Below are 20,360 nucleotides of genomic sequence, written 5' to 3'. Positions count from 1 at the left end.
AAATTCCCAGGAAGACACAGAAAGCCCTCACTCCCTTTCCTCTCCGCCACCAGGAGCTTGTGTGTGTGTGTGTGTGTGTGTGTGTGTGTGTGTGTGTGTGTGTGTGTGTGTATGTCCTCTCTGAACTTTTTGCCTTCCTGGCCTCTCCCTTCCTTAAAAGATCATCATTCTTCCCACCGCAGGCCCTTTGCACATCCACTCAGTCTCCCACTTCACCTTGCTCATTTCTGCTTATCCTTAAAGTCAAGGCCCAAGGCAGTTTTCTCAGGGAAACCCTTCTGCATTGAGCAGGCCAGGCATCTGCCACTCTGCTCTGAGCACCCCGCTTCTGGTTAGCACCTTCAGTTGCTTCTCCTTGGAGCAGTCTGAGTCACCAGGCCACACCCCACCAGGCCTGAGCCCTTGAGGTTTCCTATTGCCACAGGCTGTTTTAAGTGCAAGCTGGAGACCACATGGGAGGTGAGGCCAGACTCTTTCCCTCTGAAGTTCCTTATCAGTGAGAGGAGCCTGTGACTTTCTATGAATCTGTGGCTGAATTGTTAGAAATCTTAGTTGCACATTATCCTGAACTGGGGAGGTTCCCTCCCGCCTTCCAGAAGCTCCTGGCTATTTAAGCTGCATTCTGGATGGGATGACAAGATGGCTCCAAGCCAGAGTGGCTTTGTCTGCAGCAGGTGAGCTGGCCCCTCTTTGGTTCTGACCTTCAATCCTAACACTACGTAGCCTTCATTCTTTAAAGTTTTCATTCCTTCAGCCCTCGTAGGCTCCCAGGCCGTTTCGTTTGTCATCATTTCTTGGATGCCAGGGAGAGAGGGCAGACACACAATAAAACAGGCAGTCCCATTTACCCCTTCTAATGGACGGCTGTGGACCTGAGGCCCCATCCCACCCCTCTCCTTACTTTTCACCTTTTCTTGGATTCTATCGAAAACTCGGGTGTGTCTGTGTGCAGGCCTTGACGAACTCGGAAGTTTCACACTTGCTGTGGCCTGGCATTGGGTGAGTCCGAGATCAGCCTCCTTCAGATTAGGGTTGCTAGGAGGCTGAGTTCTAAGCTTGGCCTGGTTTCCTTTCTCTGCCAGTAGCTCTTGCTACTTCCTCTCTTTCCCCACTTCAGCATGCCCAGGTCCTACTGAATGCCCCAAAGTTGCTGCAAGCAGGGGGCCTCTCTGTGCCGCTCAAGGCTCTCAACACCCAAAGGGAGCTCGGCTGTTAGAAAGCACCCAGGGGCTGCAAAGTCTTGTCCTAGGTAGGTCTCTAACCAGGGCTGACGGCACTTGTCCACCGCCTCTCTTATCAGCCACCAGGTGTGCTCAGTGCGCTCAGCCCCTGGCAAAATAGGTGCCCACTTTGCCTTTGCTGAATGAATGAATGCACCGGGAAGAACTCCTAGCTCTGCTCCAGCCGCCCTACCCAAGGATAGAAAGTTGGGTATCTGCGCTTCACACCAGTGAATTGGTGTGCGGTGTTTGAGTCTGCACTATCCCTCCACTCTTCGTGTTAGGTCCAGGCCTGGAAGGCAGCAAGGCCTCGGGGCCAATTGCGAATCATGCAAAGACAGCGCCTCTGCGCGGTGCAGGGTGTGCAGGGTACAGGGTACAGGGTGCACGGTGTTCAATATAGAGCGCGTGCGGGGGTTGGGGGGGGAGGGTACATGATAAAGAGTTCTGGGTGCGGTGCAGAGTAGAGCGTACACGGTGAGGGGCGTATAGTGCAGAGTAGAGGGTGCGAAGTGCACGGTGTTCAGCAAAGAGTAGAGGATGCAGGTTGCACGGTGCAGAGTGCAGGACGTCCGCGGACTTGGGGCCGCCGCCGGGGTCCCTCGAGGGCCGCGGCGGGCCGGGCCCAATGCACGCGCGCCTGGGCGGGCTACAACGGGCCGCCGTCCCGCCTCTCGCCGGAGCTCCCGGCCTTTCCCATCCGGCCCGCGACGCTCCGCCCGCCCCGTCCCACATGACACCGCCTCCGCCGCAAACTTTTTCCTCCCCATCCTGTCGCGGCGGGGAAGGAATGGAAGATGGCGGCCTAGGCGCAGAGTTTCCTGCCCGAGCAGCGGCGGCGGCGGCTCCCGGGGGCTGCGACCCGCGCCACCATGACGCGCTGGGTCCCCACCAAGCGAGAGGAGAAGTACGGCGTGGGTGAGCAGCGCGCCGCCCCGCGCCCGCCCCGCGCGCAACTTCCCCGCCACGGCACCCAGCCTGTTGCCGCGCGGTGCGGAGCCCGGCCCGCCCGGGCTGGAGCTCGTGCGGGGAACCCGGGGACCCTCCCGGGGGCCCCGCGCTCCTCATTCCCGCTCACTCGCTCTGTCCTTGTCCCCTGTGGTCTGGCGCGCGCGGGGCCCCCGGGGGCATTGTTTGCGTGCGTTTTGGCTTCTTCGGGAAACTTCTGTTTGGCATCCGGGACTCCGGGTGGACACTTCATTGTGCTGTGCTGGGATCTGAGAAGCCTCTCTTGCCCGCGTGGGGAGTGGCCGCTGCACCCGGGCTGGCTCTGCTTTTCCCGCCCCGGAGAGTGGGGACACCCGGGTGCTTTGGTGTTCCCGGGGCCCTGGTAACCGACCTCGAGGGCGGGGACCTGGTTTTGCCTCTTTGTCGCTTCCCAAGCGGGTGGAGGGAGTCGGGTTGCAAGCTTGACTCAGTGCACGTTCCAGGGAGCCCGGCTTTCCTCAGTGGCCAGACAGTCCCTGGGCCCTGCAGACCCTGTCTTCCGCAGCTCGCCCCCATCAAATGTCAGGTCTGTCTAGGCCGCAGGGTTCGTTGGAATTCTAGATCTGCCTATTTTGTTTGCAGGCTCTTTCCCTAAGGAGACTTTGACACCCAGCCTCAACCTGAGCAGACTCCTTGAATTGCACACAAGCTTTTCGGGAGCGGGAGCTTTCTGCCTTCCACCCTAAGGGCTACCCTGGGGCACCTTCTCAGCAGCTGTCTGTTCCAGGCATGCCTTCAGCACCCTCTTGCAGGCCTAGTTCATGTCCCAGCCCGTTGACTGGAAGCTTCCTGGAGACTCCCGTCTACAAGGCTGTGTCCTTCCTGTGAACTCCAGTTACTTATTTCTGTAGTGTGTCGGGGACGGTGGCCCTGGGGGCAGCGCTGGAAAAGCCTAGGGCCCTTACCTCCACTCTAGGCCCACAGGCAGGTTTGGGAGTGAACACTGGAGCTGAGCTGTGCCTTCACTTGGCAGACCTTCCTGAGGCCCATGGCAGAGCTGGGCTTTCTGAGGACGGACGGGGTGTGCAAGGAGCTAACAAGCATGCTGTGTACCTCCTAATGGGCTCCTTATGGCGCCATGGCTGTTAGAGGCCCATCCATCTGCATCTAATTTAGGATGGGGATTCCACTTAGGAGGACTTTGGGGTGTGGCAGCAATGGGTTCCTTTCTGGGGTTACCCAGGACTGTTCAAGGAACAGTTAGACAAGGATCGGGAGTGGGCAGAAGCTGGGGCAAGATGTCCAGGAAGCAGTGAGGACGGAGGGATGCTTGCTCCTGCAGGGGAGTCCCCACCAGTGGAGAAAGTTGCTGCTTGCACTTCACCTGTGGTGCAGAAGTATAGCTAGTAGTGAGAGTGGGTTTGAACCCTGGCAGGAGTGAGTTCACACTCATCCCTGGCTGGTGCAGCTGCCACCATTATTGGGTAAGGGAGTCTACTTCTTTGATTTTTGTTTATTTTGTGAGAGGGAGTTTCACTATGTAGCTTTGGTTGGTCCGGGACTTCTCTCTGTGTAGACCAAGCTGGCTTCGTAAGCACAGAGATCTACTTGTCTCTGCCTCCTGAGCGCTAGGTTTAAAGGCATGTGCCATCACACATGATGAGTCTACGCCCCCAGGCTCCACCTTTTTAAAGAAAAATTGGAAGACGTTTATTGGCATGTGAGAGAAAGAAGTAGGCAGGCTGGAGATGTCAGCAGCTGTGGGGTGGAGGGTGTGGGGTAGATAGGAAAGAAAACGGCTGAGGATGCTGGAGGGGAACTCAATCCTTAGTGCCACATAAACCTGGTTTGTAGGCCAGGGTGGTAGTGTGGTGGTGCATACCTGTAAAGCAGGAACTTGGGAGGTGGAGGCAGGAGGATCAGAAGTTGAAGGTTACCGTCTGCATTATAATAAACTTGAGGCCAACCCTGGCTACGTGGGATCTTACCTCAAAAAAAAAAAAAAAAGTCACATTTTCTGAGGGAAAAGCCAGGAAAACCTGCAAATTTAGCAATGGAAGTCTGTGAGTTCCTTTGTTGAGTGTGGGGGCTTCAGTTCAGAGAGAAAGAGAGAGAGAGAGATTGATAGGTCCATCCATTTTGATTCCCAAAGTGACCTGGATGTTGTCAGTGTGCTTTCTGTAGTTCTGTAGTGTGGCTTTACCTGGAGAAGATGGGAAAACATTCCTATCTCAGGGTCAGGAGGGTTTCCCTCCAGGGGAGGAAGCAAACAGCCCAGGTGGCTGTGATCTTCCCCGTTAGGTCACACACCTTCCAGAAGTCACTCTTGGATATGACTTCCAACATCGTGTCTTTTGCTGGTGCATTGATCTTAAAACTCTTTTGGGAATTTCTCAAAGGAGAAGAAAACTCTTTTGGAAAGTTCTCAAAGGAGAAGTGTCTAGGGCAGTGGTCCTCAACCTCCCTAATGCTGCGACCCTTTAGACCCTTTAATACAGTTCATCATGTTGTGGTGACCCCCCCCACACACCGTAAAATTATTTTAATTGCTACTTCATAACTGTAATTTTGCTATGGTTATGATTCATAATGTAAATCTCTGATATGCAGGATATGTTCGACCCCCGTGAAAGGGTCATTCGAACATCAAAGGGATTGCGACCTACAGGTTGAAAATGCTGGTCTAGGGGTTGGCTTTTGTCAGCAAATTCTAGTAAAAGTGTGAAAGACTATCTGGTGTAGGAGAGGGTGGGGCCGTGTCTGTCTTCACCAGGATGAGGTAAAACAGCTGAGCTTGGATGTAACAGGGCATCAGAGGGAACCTTGAAGATCAGAGTCTCCATGAGAATGTGTCAGAGTGGAGGGGAGTCAAGGATGGACCCACCGAGGCATCCCAGCTCTCTGTGTGTCTGACAGTTTGCGTTAGGAGGACCTTAGTGGTCCCCAAGGCAGATGCTCACTGGGAAGGATGGAAATGCTTGTATGCGTGGTGATTGGCTGGTTCTCCCTAAGGGAAAATTACTAAAGATTCCCCATACCAGCCTCAGCATTCTCTTTGGTAGCCTTAACAACAGGCCTGTGTTTCTCTCCTGAGTTCTGGTGGGTGGACCCTGCTTCCACTCAAGCCACTTGGCCCATGAATGAATCACGAGGGGCAAGGAAAGAAAACGATCAAAGGACATCTCTTTTGGAAACATGAATCACAGCTCATTGTTCAGAGGAGCTTGGGGACTCTTAGAGCATTGTTTGTAAATGAGACACTCCAGTTATTTATTTATTTATTTATTTCGGAAGCTGAGATGAGAGTAAAAGCTGATGTGTGGCTCCTGCCAGGCAGGAAATGGGGGTTCCCATGATTCATTTCGAGGGGTTGCTGCTTGTGAAGGCTGCCAGCTGGCTTTTTCTCTCTCTTTCGGGCATGGTTTGGTGGGCCATGGTTGGGGACCTGGCTTATTCATGCAGGCCTAAACTTTGATTTAGCTGTCATACCAAGTGCTGGGCAACATAATCTTCTCCATCACCGATCTGGCAGGATCTTGTCTTCTGGAATTAGTACGTTTTGATGGCTCCTGTTTCTCAGGATCTCGTACATACAGGCTAGAGGCACACCTGGGACAGTGTGTTCACAGTTGTTGAAGACCAAGTAAGGGCCGTAGAGGTGTGCACAGCCTGATCTCCCCACCCTGAGAATTGTGATGTGCTAATACAGAAGAGAGACTTTGTAGGTGTGATCAAGCTTAGGAAGTTTGGGATGGACTCTCATGGGCTCATGGAGCTTGGCTGGCAGAGGGAGTGGGAAGAGAGACATATAGAATGGGAAGTCAAGTTCCAAACCAGAGAATGACTTGATGGGCAGATGCTGGCCCCAAGACATAGGGGCTCACTTGCAGGGACCAGACTGAGGCCCCAGAGATCTAAGGACTGCCAGGCAGTATGACTTCATTAAACTGGATGATTCTGCAAACACCCCAAATGAGCTTGGAAGTAGATTCCTCCTGGAATCTACTGGTGGGAGCCTTGCTGGTCAGTGTTTCTGTTTTGAGACCCAGGGCCTCTGGGCCTCTAGCTGCAAAAGTGTGGAGCCATGCTCTTGGGTGAGCTTAAGGTGACCTAACTGGGGTAGTTTGTTATGGTAGCAGTAGAAAACCAGAGTAGGAGGCGTGGACAGCAGCTTGGGCCAGGATTCTCTGTCCTTGAGCCCTGCTAGGTGCAGGGCAGATAGTGAGCCCAGCACTCCTCACCCACCCCTTCCAGGTAGACATCCCCAGCTGGGTCAGGGCATTGGCAAGGTAGGCACCTTAAATTATTCTTGGCTCTTGCTCCTAATGTGACTCTCAACCTTGATATTCCCATGTGCAGAGTGGAGCTGAGCCTGCTTACTTCTGAGTCTTACAAGGATTCATTGACATAATGTGCTCAGAGCATGTGAGTGGTGTGCGCCAGCTGCTCAATGCAAGCAACTATTGTTTCATTTTTAAGAAAAAATTCTTATATTTATGTGTGTGTGCGCGCGCGCAACATGGTGCAGATGTGGATATCACAGGATAGCTTACAGGGCTTGGATTTCTCCTCCCGCTTTGTGTTCCAGCGATCAAACTCAGGTCATCACACTTAGTGCTTTTACCCCCTCAGCTACCTTGCTGGCCTCTACTTTTATTCATTATTTAATAAGGTACAGCTTTTAGAAATGGAGTAACGAAGAAATGGGTGTAGTGGTGTATGCCTTTTAGTCATAGCACTTGGGAGGTCGTAACAAGTCTTTCTCTGTCCTGCCGGCTCCTAAATAATGACATGGAGGCTTTGTACTCATTGGGAGAGCTTGGCCTATAGCTTAGCTGTTCCTAACTAGCTCCTATAACTTAAATTAGCCCGTTAATATTAATCTACATTCTGCCATGTGGCTCGTGGCTGTTACCTCTCCTCCTGCACATCCTGCTTGCTCTGCTTCTCTACCTGTATTCTTCCCAGAGTCCTCTCTGTCCCTGGAAGTCCCGCCTAACCTCTTTCTGCCTAGCTGTTGGCCATTCAGCTCTTTATTAAACCAATCACAGTGACACATCTTCACACAGTGTACAAATACCCCATGACAGGAGGCAGAGGCAGGGGGATCTCTGTGAGTTTGAAGCCAGCCTGGTCTACAGAGTGAATTCCTGGATAGCCAGAGCTACATAGGGAGATCCTGTCTTGACAGAAAGTCAAAAAAGCTGAGAGAGAGAGAGAGATAGAGTGAGAGAGAGAGAGAGAGAGAGAGAGAGAGAGAGAGAGAGAGAGAGAGAAAAATGAATGACAAGAGACTTCCTATTTAGACATAACACCCATAGTTCTTGGGAAAATGATTTCCTTCAAAAGGTGATTTAAGTTTGTTTGTTTTTTGTTTTTTTCTTTATTTTGAGACAGAATCTCACCAGATTGCTTAGGCTAGCCTTACTCTGTAGCCCAGGCAAGTGATTTCTTAATGTGAAACATGGAGTATGTTGACATGGACTTTGCTTCAAACACTGGAATATCTAAAGACCCCTGGGAGGGCACAGGGGAGAGGGGAGGTGGAGACCCCTCTCATTTTGTAGAGAGGTGAGCAGGCTGCTGCTTTGGGATAGAATATTAGATTTGAGCCTAAGTAAGTAGGAACGCACACAGTTTCATTCACTAGAGTTGCAGAAAAACCAAATTAGGACACAGATAGTATTTCTCCAAAGCGGATTTTACCTTGAAGCACAAATGTTTTAAATGTGTTGTTAGATCACTGTTCTGGAATATTTATTACCTGTCTGATCAGGATTGTGTTAGGGTGTGGAAATCGGTCTCAGTCTGTTTCTGGGTCATTGCTCACCTCTGTGGCTGCAGGCCGTGAAGGCAGGGAACAGAGTTGGGGTGAGTCCTCTGTGGAAATGGCGGAACCCACCAGGTCTTTTCAGTAGTACTTGAGCTCTGCCTTCCTCCAGCTCTCCTTCCTTTTCTCTACTTTTCTTCCTCTCCCTTTCTCTTCCTCTTTTTTTCCTTCATTGAAGTTTCTGTTTTCAGGCAATATGGCCACGTGCAGTCGTAAAAAAAAATAATAACACAAAGGGATCTTTTGCTCACTTTTTCAGTTTGCTTCAAGTTTGTGTCTTACCAGCCTTCTCGCACAATCTCTGAGCCAAGCTACAGAGCACTCAGGTCCCCAGGCCCCCTCAGCTGGCCTTTAACAGCCTTCTCTACCTCCATAAGGCACTCCCCACGTTCTGACAACTGTTAGTCTCTTCTGTGTCTAGACTTGCTCCGTGGCTTCTTGTTTGCTGGCCTACCAGGTTGTTGTGCCTGTCCAGTTTGCTCCTATTCATGGCTGAGTAGTGTTCTTTGTGGCTCTGCCACAGATGACTGTTCGTCTGTCAAAGGATATCTGAGTTTTGGCTGTTACAGATAAAGCTGCTATGAACACTCTTGTAGAGATTTTTGTGAACGTAAGTCTTCATTTGTGAGGTGTGTGTGTGTGTGTGTGTGTGTGTGTGTGTGTGTGTGTGTGTGTGTGTGTAGGCCAGAGGCCATTGTTGGGTGCCTTTCTCTATCACTCTCCACCTTATGTTTTGAGGCAGGGTCTCTTATTAGACCTGGAACTCATCTTTTTGGACTAGGTGGGCTGGTTACCCAGCTACAGGATCCCTCTGTTTCCACTTCTTCATTGCTGTGTTTACAGATACATGCCACTGTGCTTGGCCTGTACATGGGTACTAGGGCCCAAATTCAGGTCCTCATGCGTGTGGCTTAAGTACTTTACCCAGAGAGCCACCTCTGCAGTCCTGGATATTTCGCTTTCAAAAGAAACTGCCAGACTTTACCACACTGGCGCAGGGGCTGCCTTCACCAGCCAACTGTTGCTTTCTTCCTGCTCCTGCGATGTCGCAGTTTGTCCACTTTACCCAGGCTGACTCGGACAGCAATGTCTTAGTATGAGTGGACTTCGCGTCTCTCCAGGGTAGCCCTCCTCTGATGTCTGGGTGTCATGTATTCGTGGAGGCCAGCATGCGGCTGCCTGATGATGATGGAGGTGCTCCAGGGAGGGCCAGCAGGGGTGGGCCTCTGGTTGTTCAGGGTGGGGCCTCTCAAGATGGCTCAGTGACTGAAGTTGCCCTCTGGCCTCTGTGGGTGTCAAGATACATGTTCCCTTCCCCCAAATAAAATAATGTTAAAAAAATGAAGAAATCTTAGAAAGATAATACTTTGTTACCAACAACAAGGAGAGAAATTGTTCCATGCACGTTCTCATGGAGGGGTAGTTGTTCAGTCTGAAGGGACACCCTGGAGTGGGCGGCACAGTTAGTGGGCCAGCCCTGTTTAACCTTGCTGCTGATCACTCATCTTGCTGCTGATCATTCACACCGTCACTTTTCTAACCGTTTCAGTGTGCTGAGAAGGTCTGAGGGGACCTTCTGCTCTAGTTTGCTTTCTGTTGCTGTGATAAAACACCAAGACCCAAAGCAACTTGGGGAGGAAAGGGTGTATTTGCCTCACAGGTTACAGTCCATCATTCAGGGAAACCGAGGCAGGAACTCAAGGCAGGAGCTGAAGCAGAGACTGGCTTGCTTCACCAGGCTTGCTCAGCTACTTTTCTCATACAGCCCAGGCCCCCCTACCTAGGGTTGGTACTGCCCACAGTGGTCCAGGCCCTCTCACATTAACCGGCAATGACTGATGAATGCAGTTCCCCAACTGAGATTCCCTTATGCTAGGCATATATATGTAGGTTTGTGTCAGGTTGAGAAACCCTAACCAGCAAAGAGAGCAAAGCAATGAGGAGGTGTCCATCGGAGTTGGCTTTTAGCCATGACAGGTTGCCATCAATAGCCTCTTGGAGTTCATGGGGGTGCACCACCACCATCAGTTGCACCCCGTGAACATAGCTTCCAAATGGGACCTTGACATCTTCAAGGTGGAGATGCCACATGTGACTGGGGAAAGCCTCTGAGCCTCTCCTAGCCTCCTTTCCATCTTTCCCCAAAGTGGGGAGACTGCTAGTTATGTGGGGTTCACAGGAGTTAATATTCTGTAAGGCAGTTTGGAAGCATGGTGGTACAAGAACTGAAAACCCTGCTCTGAGTTTGCTCTACTAACATAGGGGAAGCCCTTGGGGCTGTCATTATGATCCATGCGCACAGTGTGTATATTAGTGTACTGGGACTGCTGTGACAAAGTGCCAGAAGCTGGGTGCTTTAAGCAGCAAATATTTATTTCACCACTGTTCTTGAGCTGGGAGTCTTAGGTGGCCATATAATGATTTGTTTGTTTGTTTGTTTTTGGCGACTTGTCTACTTGGCTTTGTGGTGGTTTGAGTGAGAATATCTCCCATAGGCTTGTATATTTGAACACTTGGGCCCCACTTAGTGGTGCTGTTTGGGGAGGCCTAGGAGGTGTGTCCTTGCTGAATGAAGTACATCAATTAGGGGTGGGCTTTGAGAACAGAAGGCCTGCTTCCAGTGTGTTCTCTCTCGACTTTTTGTTTGTGATTGGAGATGTGAGCTGTCAGCTTGCTGTTCCAGCTGCCATGTCTGCCATATCATGCCACCCCACCATCATGTTGATGGACTCTGATTCTTCTGGAACCATAAGCCCAAATAAACTCTTCCTTCTATAAATTGCCTTGTTCATGGTGTTTTGTCACAGCAGTAGAAAAGTGAGTATTATGAGTTCCAAACTGAGGTTGTAACTCCAGAATTCAGATTTAGGGGCTCACAACCCAGCCCACAGCAGTGTACCTTACGACTCAGCTGAGTTTCCCTTATCTTCATGCCTTTGGGTTTTGTTTCATTCTTTCCTGTAAGCTGCAGGTCCCTGGAAGGATGTGGCAGATGAAGTGTGGGGCTCCTGTCCTTGGGCCAACCTGGAAGTCAGCAGTAAAGCTGGTGCCGGAACAGTGTGCTCAGGCGGTTTTAGACCCAGAGAAGAACTCTATTTGGTGCTGTTGTTCTTTAACGCTTCATTGGGTCTGGGCGCTCACACACCCTGCTAGGATTCATTTCTGGGTTCTCAGCAAGGTGTGTTTTTGTGGCATGAGCAGAGTGGCCAGGTGCATGGTGCTTCCTGAACCGCAGCTCTGTGGTGATGGCAGGGATGGCCTTTGGTGCTCGGACTGCACCCTGGCTGCCATCCTGGGCCACTCACTGCCTGATTCCAGGGACTGCCCTGCATACTGCAGTGCGAGGCTGTCTTCTTTGGGAGGCTGTCTTCTTTCCCCAGGGCAAACTCACAAGGCACCACTGAGTCATAGGGGAGCTAAAGGGGCGGGGAGGGGGACTGTCTTGGGGCAAATAAATGACTTCAGCTTGGTGATCATTTTGAAGTCATGCTGGCCCTGCACCCACCAAGTAAGTCACCCCCGGCTGCACCCAGGAGGGAATCTGGGTACACACAGGCACTCTGGTTTCAATAGGCAGGCGGTTCCTCCCAGACAGACAAGGCAGCTTGTTAAATTTTCTTATGGGTGCCTACAGTGCATAGCATGTGTGGATAACATAAAAAGGTCTCGGTTTCAGAGGCATAGAGCGCTGTTGTGGCTTTATTTATTTATTTGTTAGCTGCTTTTTGAGACATGTTTTAGTCAGTAGTCTGCTGGCGTAGACCTCACTGTGCATCCTAGGTTGGCTTCAAACTCACTATGTAGCTGAAGATGACCTTGAACTTCTGGTCCTCAGGCCTCTCCCTCCTGAGTGCTGGGATTACAGCTGTGAGTCACCATGCCAGTTTTTTTGTTTTGATTTGTAGCTTTGACAGCTTCTGTCTCTCACAAGAGTGAGAGACGCAGCAGAATGAGCTTTAGAAAGTATTACTGAGATGGGGTGAGTGGCCATAGTTCTTACTGGTTCACAGGGGACCGAGAAAGTACGGAGCATGGTCACAGCTTGAATATGTCAGCGGGAGTGTCGCTCAGCCTCTACCAGGTGCTGTTTAAAGCCCTGATTTGCCATTACCTTGGGAGTGTGGCACGCAATTCATGTGCCACCCTGAGTGATTTGTTTAACTGAATCTGAAACATTAGATAAGCTTGTAGAGAAATGCAGCAGCCGTGATTTTCTTTCTGAATTTGGCTGCTCGCTGCTCTCACAAACAGCTCTGCTATTTGGCTGGCTCTTGGCTTTTTTTGAGACAGGGTCTCCCTATGTAACTTTTGGCTGGCCTGGAACTCAGTTCATAGACCAGGCTGGCCTTAGACTCAACAGAGATCCCCCTGCTTCCGGCTCTAGTGCTTTGGCTTCTTATAGTTAAAGTGTGCCTTCTGTCCGGAGGCTCACAGCTCTCTTCCCTGAAGTCAGTTCCCAGCCAGGTCACAGCAGGTAGGTGGAGAGAAGTGTGCACCCAGGAGTTGGTAGTCCCCTCCACCCACTCCTGTTGATGTTTATTGTCTCTTAATCAGGAAGTTCCCTGGGACAGGCCCTTTAGTGTCACCAACCATGAGCACAGGTCTTTTTATTTCTGAAACTCCATGGCAAACGGTTGTTTGCATTCCCTAGAGATGGGCAGAGATGCAGCTGAGAACTGAGGCTGGCTGTCTTCTGGTGTCTGTGGGTTTCAGGATGCTTCGTCCTATGGTGCTGAGTCCAGGGAGCAAACTCTGCTGAGCACCTGTTCTGTATTGACCCTGCAGCTTCTGAATGTGTCCTCAAGAGTGTTCTTGACGTCCTAACACCTCGTAACCTATCTGTGGCTGTGGGCTTCTTTTGGCCTCAGAGGATGGTGCACTCAGGCTGGGCGGGAGAACTGCCCGTTTTCCTAAGTGTTGGTTTTTGTCGTGTTACTTCCTGGAACCTGTATTCTGAAGTGACCCTTGTGCTTATGATGGAGCGTGCATCAGAAAAGGCGGTGAGAACCCTGTGACAGTGTTATGTGGGCACGCTGTGAGGTGGAGCACAGAGCACTGTGTCGGGAGTCTGCGTTCAGGACTGTGTGGTCAGTCCTTGCAGCCTCAGTACCTCATCTAGAGACAGGGCCACAGGAGCCCCCGTGCCCCTTCCCCCATGCCTGGGACTTTCAGGAGGGAGGAGTGCGCTGCCTCCTCCCATCATGCTAGCTCCTTAGAGAACACATGCCATTTCTGGCAATTGTTCTAAATCTGAAAAGGACATTGTGGGCTTACTTCCCCTCATGTTTAGAGTTTCATTTAATGACTACTAGTCAGATTTCACGTCACCTGTTGCTATTCTGTGAGGTGAATGTTCCCTATAGCTCACTTGGGCTGATGGGCCTGGGCGTGGAGAACCCTGCTGGTGGAAGGAAAGCCAGTGCTTTCAAGAGCTGCTTCCCTCTCCCCTCCCTCCTCCCCTCCCTCCTCCCTGTCTTCTCTCCCTCCTCCTCTCCTCCCCTTCCTCCTCCTCACACTACTCCCTGTCTTCCTTTCTTCTCTCCCTTCTCCCTTCTCCTCCCTCCTTCCCTCCTCCTCTCCTCCCTTTCTTCCTTCCCTCATAGTCTTCTCCCCTCCCCCTCCTCCTCACGGTCCTCCCTCTCTTCCTTCCCTCTTCTCACTCTCCCCTTCTTCCCTCCTCTTCCTCCCTGTCTTCCTCTCCTTTTTCTTTTCCTCCTCCTGGTCCCTCTGTGCCTTCCCCCTTCACTGCTCCCTCCCTCCTCCCCCTCCTTTTCCTCCCTCCCCCCCCCTCCCCTCACTGTCTGTTTGTATCTCAGTTCAGTTGGCACTGGTGGTCCAGAGTTGTCCTCCTGGGTTGTCCCATACTCTAGCATAGTCCCTCTCTGAACCTGCCAAGGCCAGTGTTATGCGAATTGGGTTGTCATGATGGAGACAGACAGGTACTAACTGGTAGGTGGCTCATGTAGGTGCCAGACCCCACCCTGCTGAGTGACACCCAGGAATCTTGTTGAGTATGTAGATGCATTGGCCATGGGGTGTGGACATGTCTGATGTGGGGACCTTGCTCTGTAGTCAGGTTGGGGTTCTGCCATTGAATGAATTCTTACTGGGTTCTGGAGCTTTGGTGGTTTCTGAGTTGTTACTTGTTTTCATGGCGACATCAACAGTCTTTCCTCTTAGAGTTCCTGGCTCTCCGGATCTCAGACTCTGGGTGGCCGGTGCACCTTGAATGCCACAGAATGCTCCTTGTGGCTCTCTTGGCTTCCTCTCCCATACCTCCTCAGCTGGGTGCCTGATGGGTCTGGGTCACAGCCCCCCGTCCTGCTCTCCTTCCTTGGCTTGGCGCCTTCGTGCTTGCTTCTGCTCAGCTCCTGGCATTGTAGGCCTTGTCATGGCTGCCTCCTGACTGTTCCCCTTGCTCTGAGCCAGGCTGTGGGGACAGCCATGAGGGAAGGTTGAGGACCCATTTTGAATGATTCTGAGTCCCCAGACCCTAGCTTCCTGAGTGGAGGAAGGAAAATGGAGGAGACCAGAGACAGGATGGGAGCCAACATGTGTGTCTCCCTGGATGGGCTCTTGGAGCTGGAGGATTCTGTCTTCATTTCCTTTACCAGAATCCCCTCAGTGAGTCTGGGGGATGGATCTCTGTGGCTGGGGCATAGTCTTCACAGCTCAGGCCAGGAAGCCAGCTGCCTCCATCTGAAGAGGAGAGAGCCAGCTCTTCCTGGTCTGCCCACACAGGCAGCTCATGCTGCCTGCAAGATGGAACAAAGGAGAAATTGCTGCTGGCAGACCCTGCGGCCTGGGCTCCCACACCCCATGCCTCTAGGGTGTCCCCTCAGCCTCCCTGTTGTCCAGATTGTGCACAGTTGCCCTTATGCTGAGTGTGGGTGGCAGAACTTTCTTCCTAGGGAAACACTCTGGGGACATGTGAGCTAACTCATGCCAAGCAGGGTTCTCAGCCTGGGCAGTACTGACTTCCTGGGCTGGGTCAGTGTTTGTCACAGGAGCTGTCCTGGGCTTTGCAGGATGCTCTACAGTATTCATCCAGGAACCCAGTAGCACTTTCCAGCTCTAGGTGGGAAACTCCCCCAAATGTCTCACACATCCTCAAGTGTTTTCTTGGGGGCAAGATGGCCAAACTCACAGGAGCCCAGATGTGTTCACCGCTGTTACTGCTGCTTCTGCGTCTGCTCTTACTGGCAGGAAAGTGTCTTCTGTGAGCCACACACCTTGAACTATGTTCTAGTTATTTCTTCAGTCCCTGTGATCAACACCAAGACCAAAAGCACCTTGGGGGAGGGAAGGGTTTGTTTCATCTCACACTTCCAGGTCACACAGTTCATCACTGAGGGAAGTCAGGGCAGGAACTCAGGGTAGGAACCTGGAGGCAGGAACCTGGAGGCAGGTACTGAAGCAGAGACCATGGAGGGTTACTGGCTTGAGTTATATAGCTTTGTAGCTCAGGCCCACCTGTCCATAGTGGGCTGGCCCTCCTACATCAAATCAGCCATCAAGAAAATGCCCCACAGATATGTCCACACTTTGTGTATGCTGTCACAGCCCCTGAGAGTTCCTATGTGCAGATCCTCTGCTGTGTCCAGAAGATAATGTTTCATTCACAGCCACTGGCTCTTACACCCCTCCCACCCCTCAAAAATGATCCCTAAGTGGTAGTGCTCCCCAAGGGGAGGTGTATGTGTGTGTGTGTGTGTGTTTAGTATATATGTTCCCTTTAGGGCTGAATATTTTTCAGTCTCTTATTCTCTGCACTGTGGCTAATGGTTAGTTGTGGGTTTCTGTGTTAATCATCATCTGCTGCAAAGAGAAGCTTCTTACTTAACAATATTTTTTTAATTATATGTATATGTGTGTGTGTGTGTGTGTTATATGCACACATGTGTAGGTGTCCCTGAAAGGTCAAGGGCATGGAATCCCTCTGGAGCTGGAGTCATAGGCAATTGTGGGATGCCTGATATGGGTGCTGGGAACTGAACTCAGGTCCTCTGCAAGAACAGTATGTGCTTTTAATTGATGACCTATCCATCCAGCCCCGAAAATTTTTGTTTTTAAATTGCATTTATTTTCATGCATGTATGTGTCTGTGTGCTATTCTGTTATGTGGAGGTCAGAGGGCAACTTGTGGTAATTGGTTCTTTCCTTCTACTATGTGGGTGCTGGGGAACAAACTTAGATTATCAATCTTGGTAACATTGACCTTAATCACTGAGCTATCACACCTGTCCTGTGAGTGTTCTGGATGTCAGGCCTCTGATGATATGTGGATGACCTGGGGACCAACCAGCCAGGCCAGCATTTCCTGTAAGAAGCACTCCCAAGCCAGGCACTGGAGACCTGTTGGGAATGTAGGGGCCCAGACACTCTGCTCAGAGTTTGTTTCTTGAGACAGCAGCTCTGACTGATCTGGAACTCACTCTGTAAACCAAGGCTGGCCTTGAACTCACAGAGATCTGTTTGCTTCTGCCTCCTGAGTGCTGGGATTAAAGGCGTGTGCTACTATGCCCAGAGTTTTATTTGTAGAAATAAAAGTACTTTCCATGCCTCTTTTATTTTTTTTAATTTTTCTAAAATAATAACTTATTTTCTTTAACATAATTGACTTTACCAGGGGCAAATAATTATTTAGCAGGAAGAAAATGTGGTTATTTTTCTTCTAAATCGCCTCACTTCTGTGAACTTAGCATGATTTATTTCAAGTCCTGCCTGTCTTGTGTGTTTGGCTGCCCATTTCTCAAAGGTGAGAATGCATGTTGGGTTGTCCAGCCCTTAAACCAGGCCACTGCAAACCCTTGGCTAGTTCTTGGTGAGCATTGCTTTGAGGGCTAGCCTGATGAGTCTACAGCAATAGAGGACTGGGGTCAGAGCAGTTTCAGGGAGGAAACTTGGCCTGTGAGCCTCAAACTGTCTTCTGGTGCTACCTACAGGCTCAGTGGTCACCTAGCCCCCTGCCCTGGGGGCTTCATGTCCTGTGGTCTGATAGGACACAGTGCGTTTCCATAGCCTTTCCTGCTGTCTGGACATGCTCTCTGTTTCCATCTGTCTTGATTTTCCAGGCTTACCCCTGCCTTCCCACCCAGCTTGGTGAAGCGTGGCCTACCCTGTGTTGCTCTCTGCAGTACCACAGTATACTTCTGCTCCGGTCCGCATGTTCCCAGCCTGTGATATGATCCATGCATGTAGGTAAAGGGACAGATTTCATCTCTACATCCCTGAGGCTGGAGTCTCGTGTGTGTGTGTGTGTGTGTGTGTGTGTGTGTGTGTGTGTGTGAGAGAGAGAGAGAGAGAGAGAGAGAGAAAGAGAGAGAGAGAGAGAGAGAGAGAGAGAGAGAGAGAGAGAGAGAGATGACCTGTGGCTGCTTCCAGCCTGGTGTGGAGTCCCCACTGAGTGACTGGGACAGTGATCTCACAGCTACCTTCCCTCCCCTGTGTCTTGGCTGTCTGCATGAGTGGGGAGATGGGCGGGTGGGGTGAGCAACCTTTACAGCTCAGGTATTCTCTAGGAAAATTGGGGCCATCGCTTGCATTTTTGTGATTTTTTCTGGGCTTAGAATTTCTCCTGCTGTTGCTTGATACAAGGCTACTTTTCAAGTCTCTTTTGAAGATAAAAGAGAGCTCTTCCTCCAATGATGGCTTAGGGAGGGGGTAGAGGGAAGGTGACTGAAGGAAGGGGGTGGCAGTTGAGTCCTGGCTCCAGCTCCACCCAGCGGGGCTGAAGCTTGTCTGGGGTCTCAGATGATCTGTCAGTGAAGGTTCTGCCTCTAGCTTTTCCTGCCCCCAAATGCGTTAAAAAGACAGGTATCAAAGGAGAGAATCGACGTCCACGGGCTTTGTAGACACAAAACATTAGACAGCCACGAGGACCGGTGAGCGGCCCCTGTTCAAAGGGAGATGGGTCGCTTTTCCTGTCCAGTTCAGCGAATCAGTGCACTAGACTGCAGACCAGGAGACACGATCCAGGGCACTTGGGGCCGCTAATTCAGTCACTGACAAACGATACTGCAAGAAAATGTTATATCCATCAAAACAGTTTGTCAGTTACTAAAAAAAAAAAAAAAATCACGCAAAGAAGTACTGTAGAACTCATGACGCCCTCCCCCGCCCCCACGTGTTCCCCATGGAAATCACACAAACATTGACAATGGCACTGTTCACAGTTCTCGCAAGTAGACATGAATAACCTAAGGGCTCACCTTTGGTGAGTGGATAATACAGTGAAATATTAAAAAGGAATGAAGCATCCATGCATGGGATGGTGTGGATGAACTTGGTAAACATTATGCTAAGGGACCACAACGAGTCACGGAAGGATGTGTTTTGCAAGACTGCCAATATGCGTTATCTACCACAGGCAAAGCCACAGACACAGAGCAGATTAGTGCTAGCCTGGGGCTAGAGAAGGGGGAAGGGACTGCTTAACAGCCCTTTCCTCTTACAAGGATGACAATATTTTAGAGGTAGATGGAGGTCACAGGAGGCTCACAATATTGTGAACTTCTGACTGGTAGCTGGTACCCAGCTAAGACTAGTCTTAGCTTCTGGGCCCTATTTAGTCTGCAGGCTTCGCATTGCTCACACCTGGCTTACAGTCTTAGAATCTGTATCATCCCGTCCCCCCCTCCCCCTCCCCATCCCGTGCGCACACCCTCTAGACTCCACCCTCCTTCTTCCTATCATTCTCACTTTGGCTTTCTGGCCTAACTTCCTGCTCACCTACCGGCCTGTCAGCATTTTGTTAACCAATGAGAGTAATGCATATTCATAGTATAGAAAAAGATTATTCCCCAGCAGTCTCTCACTGAACCTGGAGCTTACTGACAGGCTAGGCAGGCTGGCCAGCAAGGTCCTTGGGTCTGCCTGTCTCTCTCCATTCCCCAGCACCCTGGTTATAGATGTCCACCACCCCATCTGACTTTTTCTTTCTGTTGATGCTGGGAATCTCAACTCAGGCCCTCATACTTGTGTGGCAGTCACATTACCCACTCAGTCATCTACCTGGCACTCAAATTACCATTATTTTCTGTTACTATTTTGTGCTAGTTATTAAAAGAATGTAAACGATCTAGAAAGTGTAAAGGCATTAGACAACAACAACAACAGTTCAGTATTCTCCATTTAGCTGTAACCAGCCTTCTGAGTACACTGCTGTCTCTGTGGCCTGAAACCTGGCTGCTTGCGTGGTGGTAGGAAGTGGGCCTTTGGCCTGTGGGAAGGTGTGAGGGATCAGTGCCTGTCTTAGTTTCCTTTCTGCTGCTGTGGTGAAATACTCTGACAAAAGCAGCTTATGGAAGACAGGGTTATTTAGCTCACAGTTCAAGGGGTCCATTCATCATGGTAGGGGAGTCCAGGGAACAGGAGCTTGAAGCAGTTGGACATCTGCATCACCTCTGTGATCAGAAAGCACAGAGAGATGAGTACCGCTGCTGCTCAGCTTCCTCTCTCTTTTGAATGGACTCAACCCTGGGAATGCTGCCACCCACAGTGGGTAGCTCTTCCCATACCAGTTAAGGCAATCAAGATAATCCCCACAGGCAAGCCCAGAGGCCTGTCTCCCAGAAGATTCTAGAGTTTGTCTACTGACAGTTAGCATGCTACAGAGCCTCTGTTAGAGGCCTCCCCAAGAGTTGTCTTCTTCCATGTGAGGACTTAGGACATCTGTGAAGCAGACGCAGACCTTCACCACATATCAAATGTGCTGATGCTTTCAAGCTGGGCTTCTGGCTTCCAGAACTATGATGTATTTGTGTTACTGATTGACATAGTAGTCAGAACAGGCCATCACACCTTTCTATGTGTAAGAAGCAGGTGGAAAAACAGGAGGATCCCTGGCCCTTTTCAGCTAGTAGGCAGCTTGCTCATCCATCTGGCTGTGGCAGTGGAGCTGAGCTGGGCTGTCTCTGGAAACTTCTGTTTAGAGCCATAGCAAGGCAAGAGGCCTTTGCAGTGCTGGAGTTTGGGCTGGGGTGGTGTACAAGTGGAGTAAAAGACTTTCTTCAGCCCTGTTGCAGCCAGGGTAAACTAAAAGCCAAGTCTCTATTTCCAGTTTTTGTCTGGCTGGCAGTTGACTGTGGGGACCAGATGTGGTCACGGACTCTAAGACATTTGTCTGCACAGCATCTCCCTTTGATTTCTGTGATTTATAGACTGGAATGTCAAGGTGGGATTAGCATGGAATGAGCCTTCAGAGTGAGAAATCACCATGCCTGGGCATGAAGGATGGCGTGAATGTGTTTCTTAAGGACAGAGGTGGAGTGACCGCGGCACACAGGGTACAGCATCAGGACTTGTGCTGTCGAGTGCCCCAGTGACATTTGCAAAGTCGACGGGTTGCTTGCACATGTGGCCAGCGGCTTTGCGATGTGCTT

The 20,360-nt window shown here is 50.7% G+C and overlaps 1 protein-coding gene across 1 annotated transcript in view; it reads left to right on the top strand.

The window, feature by feature from the left end:
- Nucleotides 1-1,972: 1,972 nt before the first annotated feature.
- Nucleotides 1,973-20,360, top strand: part of Dock1 (dedicator of cytokinesis 1) — a 516,647-nt gene continuing 498,259 nt past the window's right edge. Inside the window, 1 exon segment of the mRNA XM_052714776.1 lies at nucleotides 1,973-2,138. Within this exon segment, the coding sequence (XP_052570736.1) occupies nucleotides 2,093-2,138 (46 nt within the window). The 5' untranslated portion in view covers nucleotides 1,973-2,092.

The sequence above is a fragment of the Peromyscus californicus genome, unplaced genomic scaffold (genome assembly GCF_007827085.1).
Source record: "Peromyscus californicus insignis strain IS unplaced genomic scaffold, ASM782708v3 Scaffold_4__1_contigs__length_199733344, whole genome shotgun sequence".
Classification (NCBI taxonomy): Eukaryota; Metazoa; Chordata; class Mammalia; order Rodentia; family Cricetidae; genus Peromyscus; species Peromyscus californicus.
This window is presented reverse-complemented; position numbering and strand designations above follow the sequence as displayed.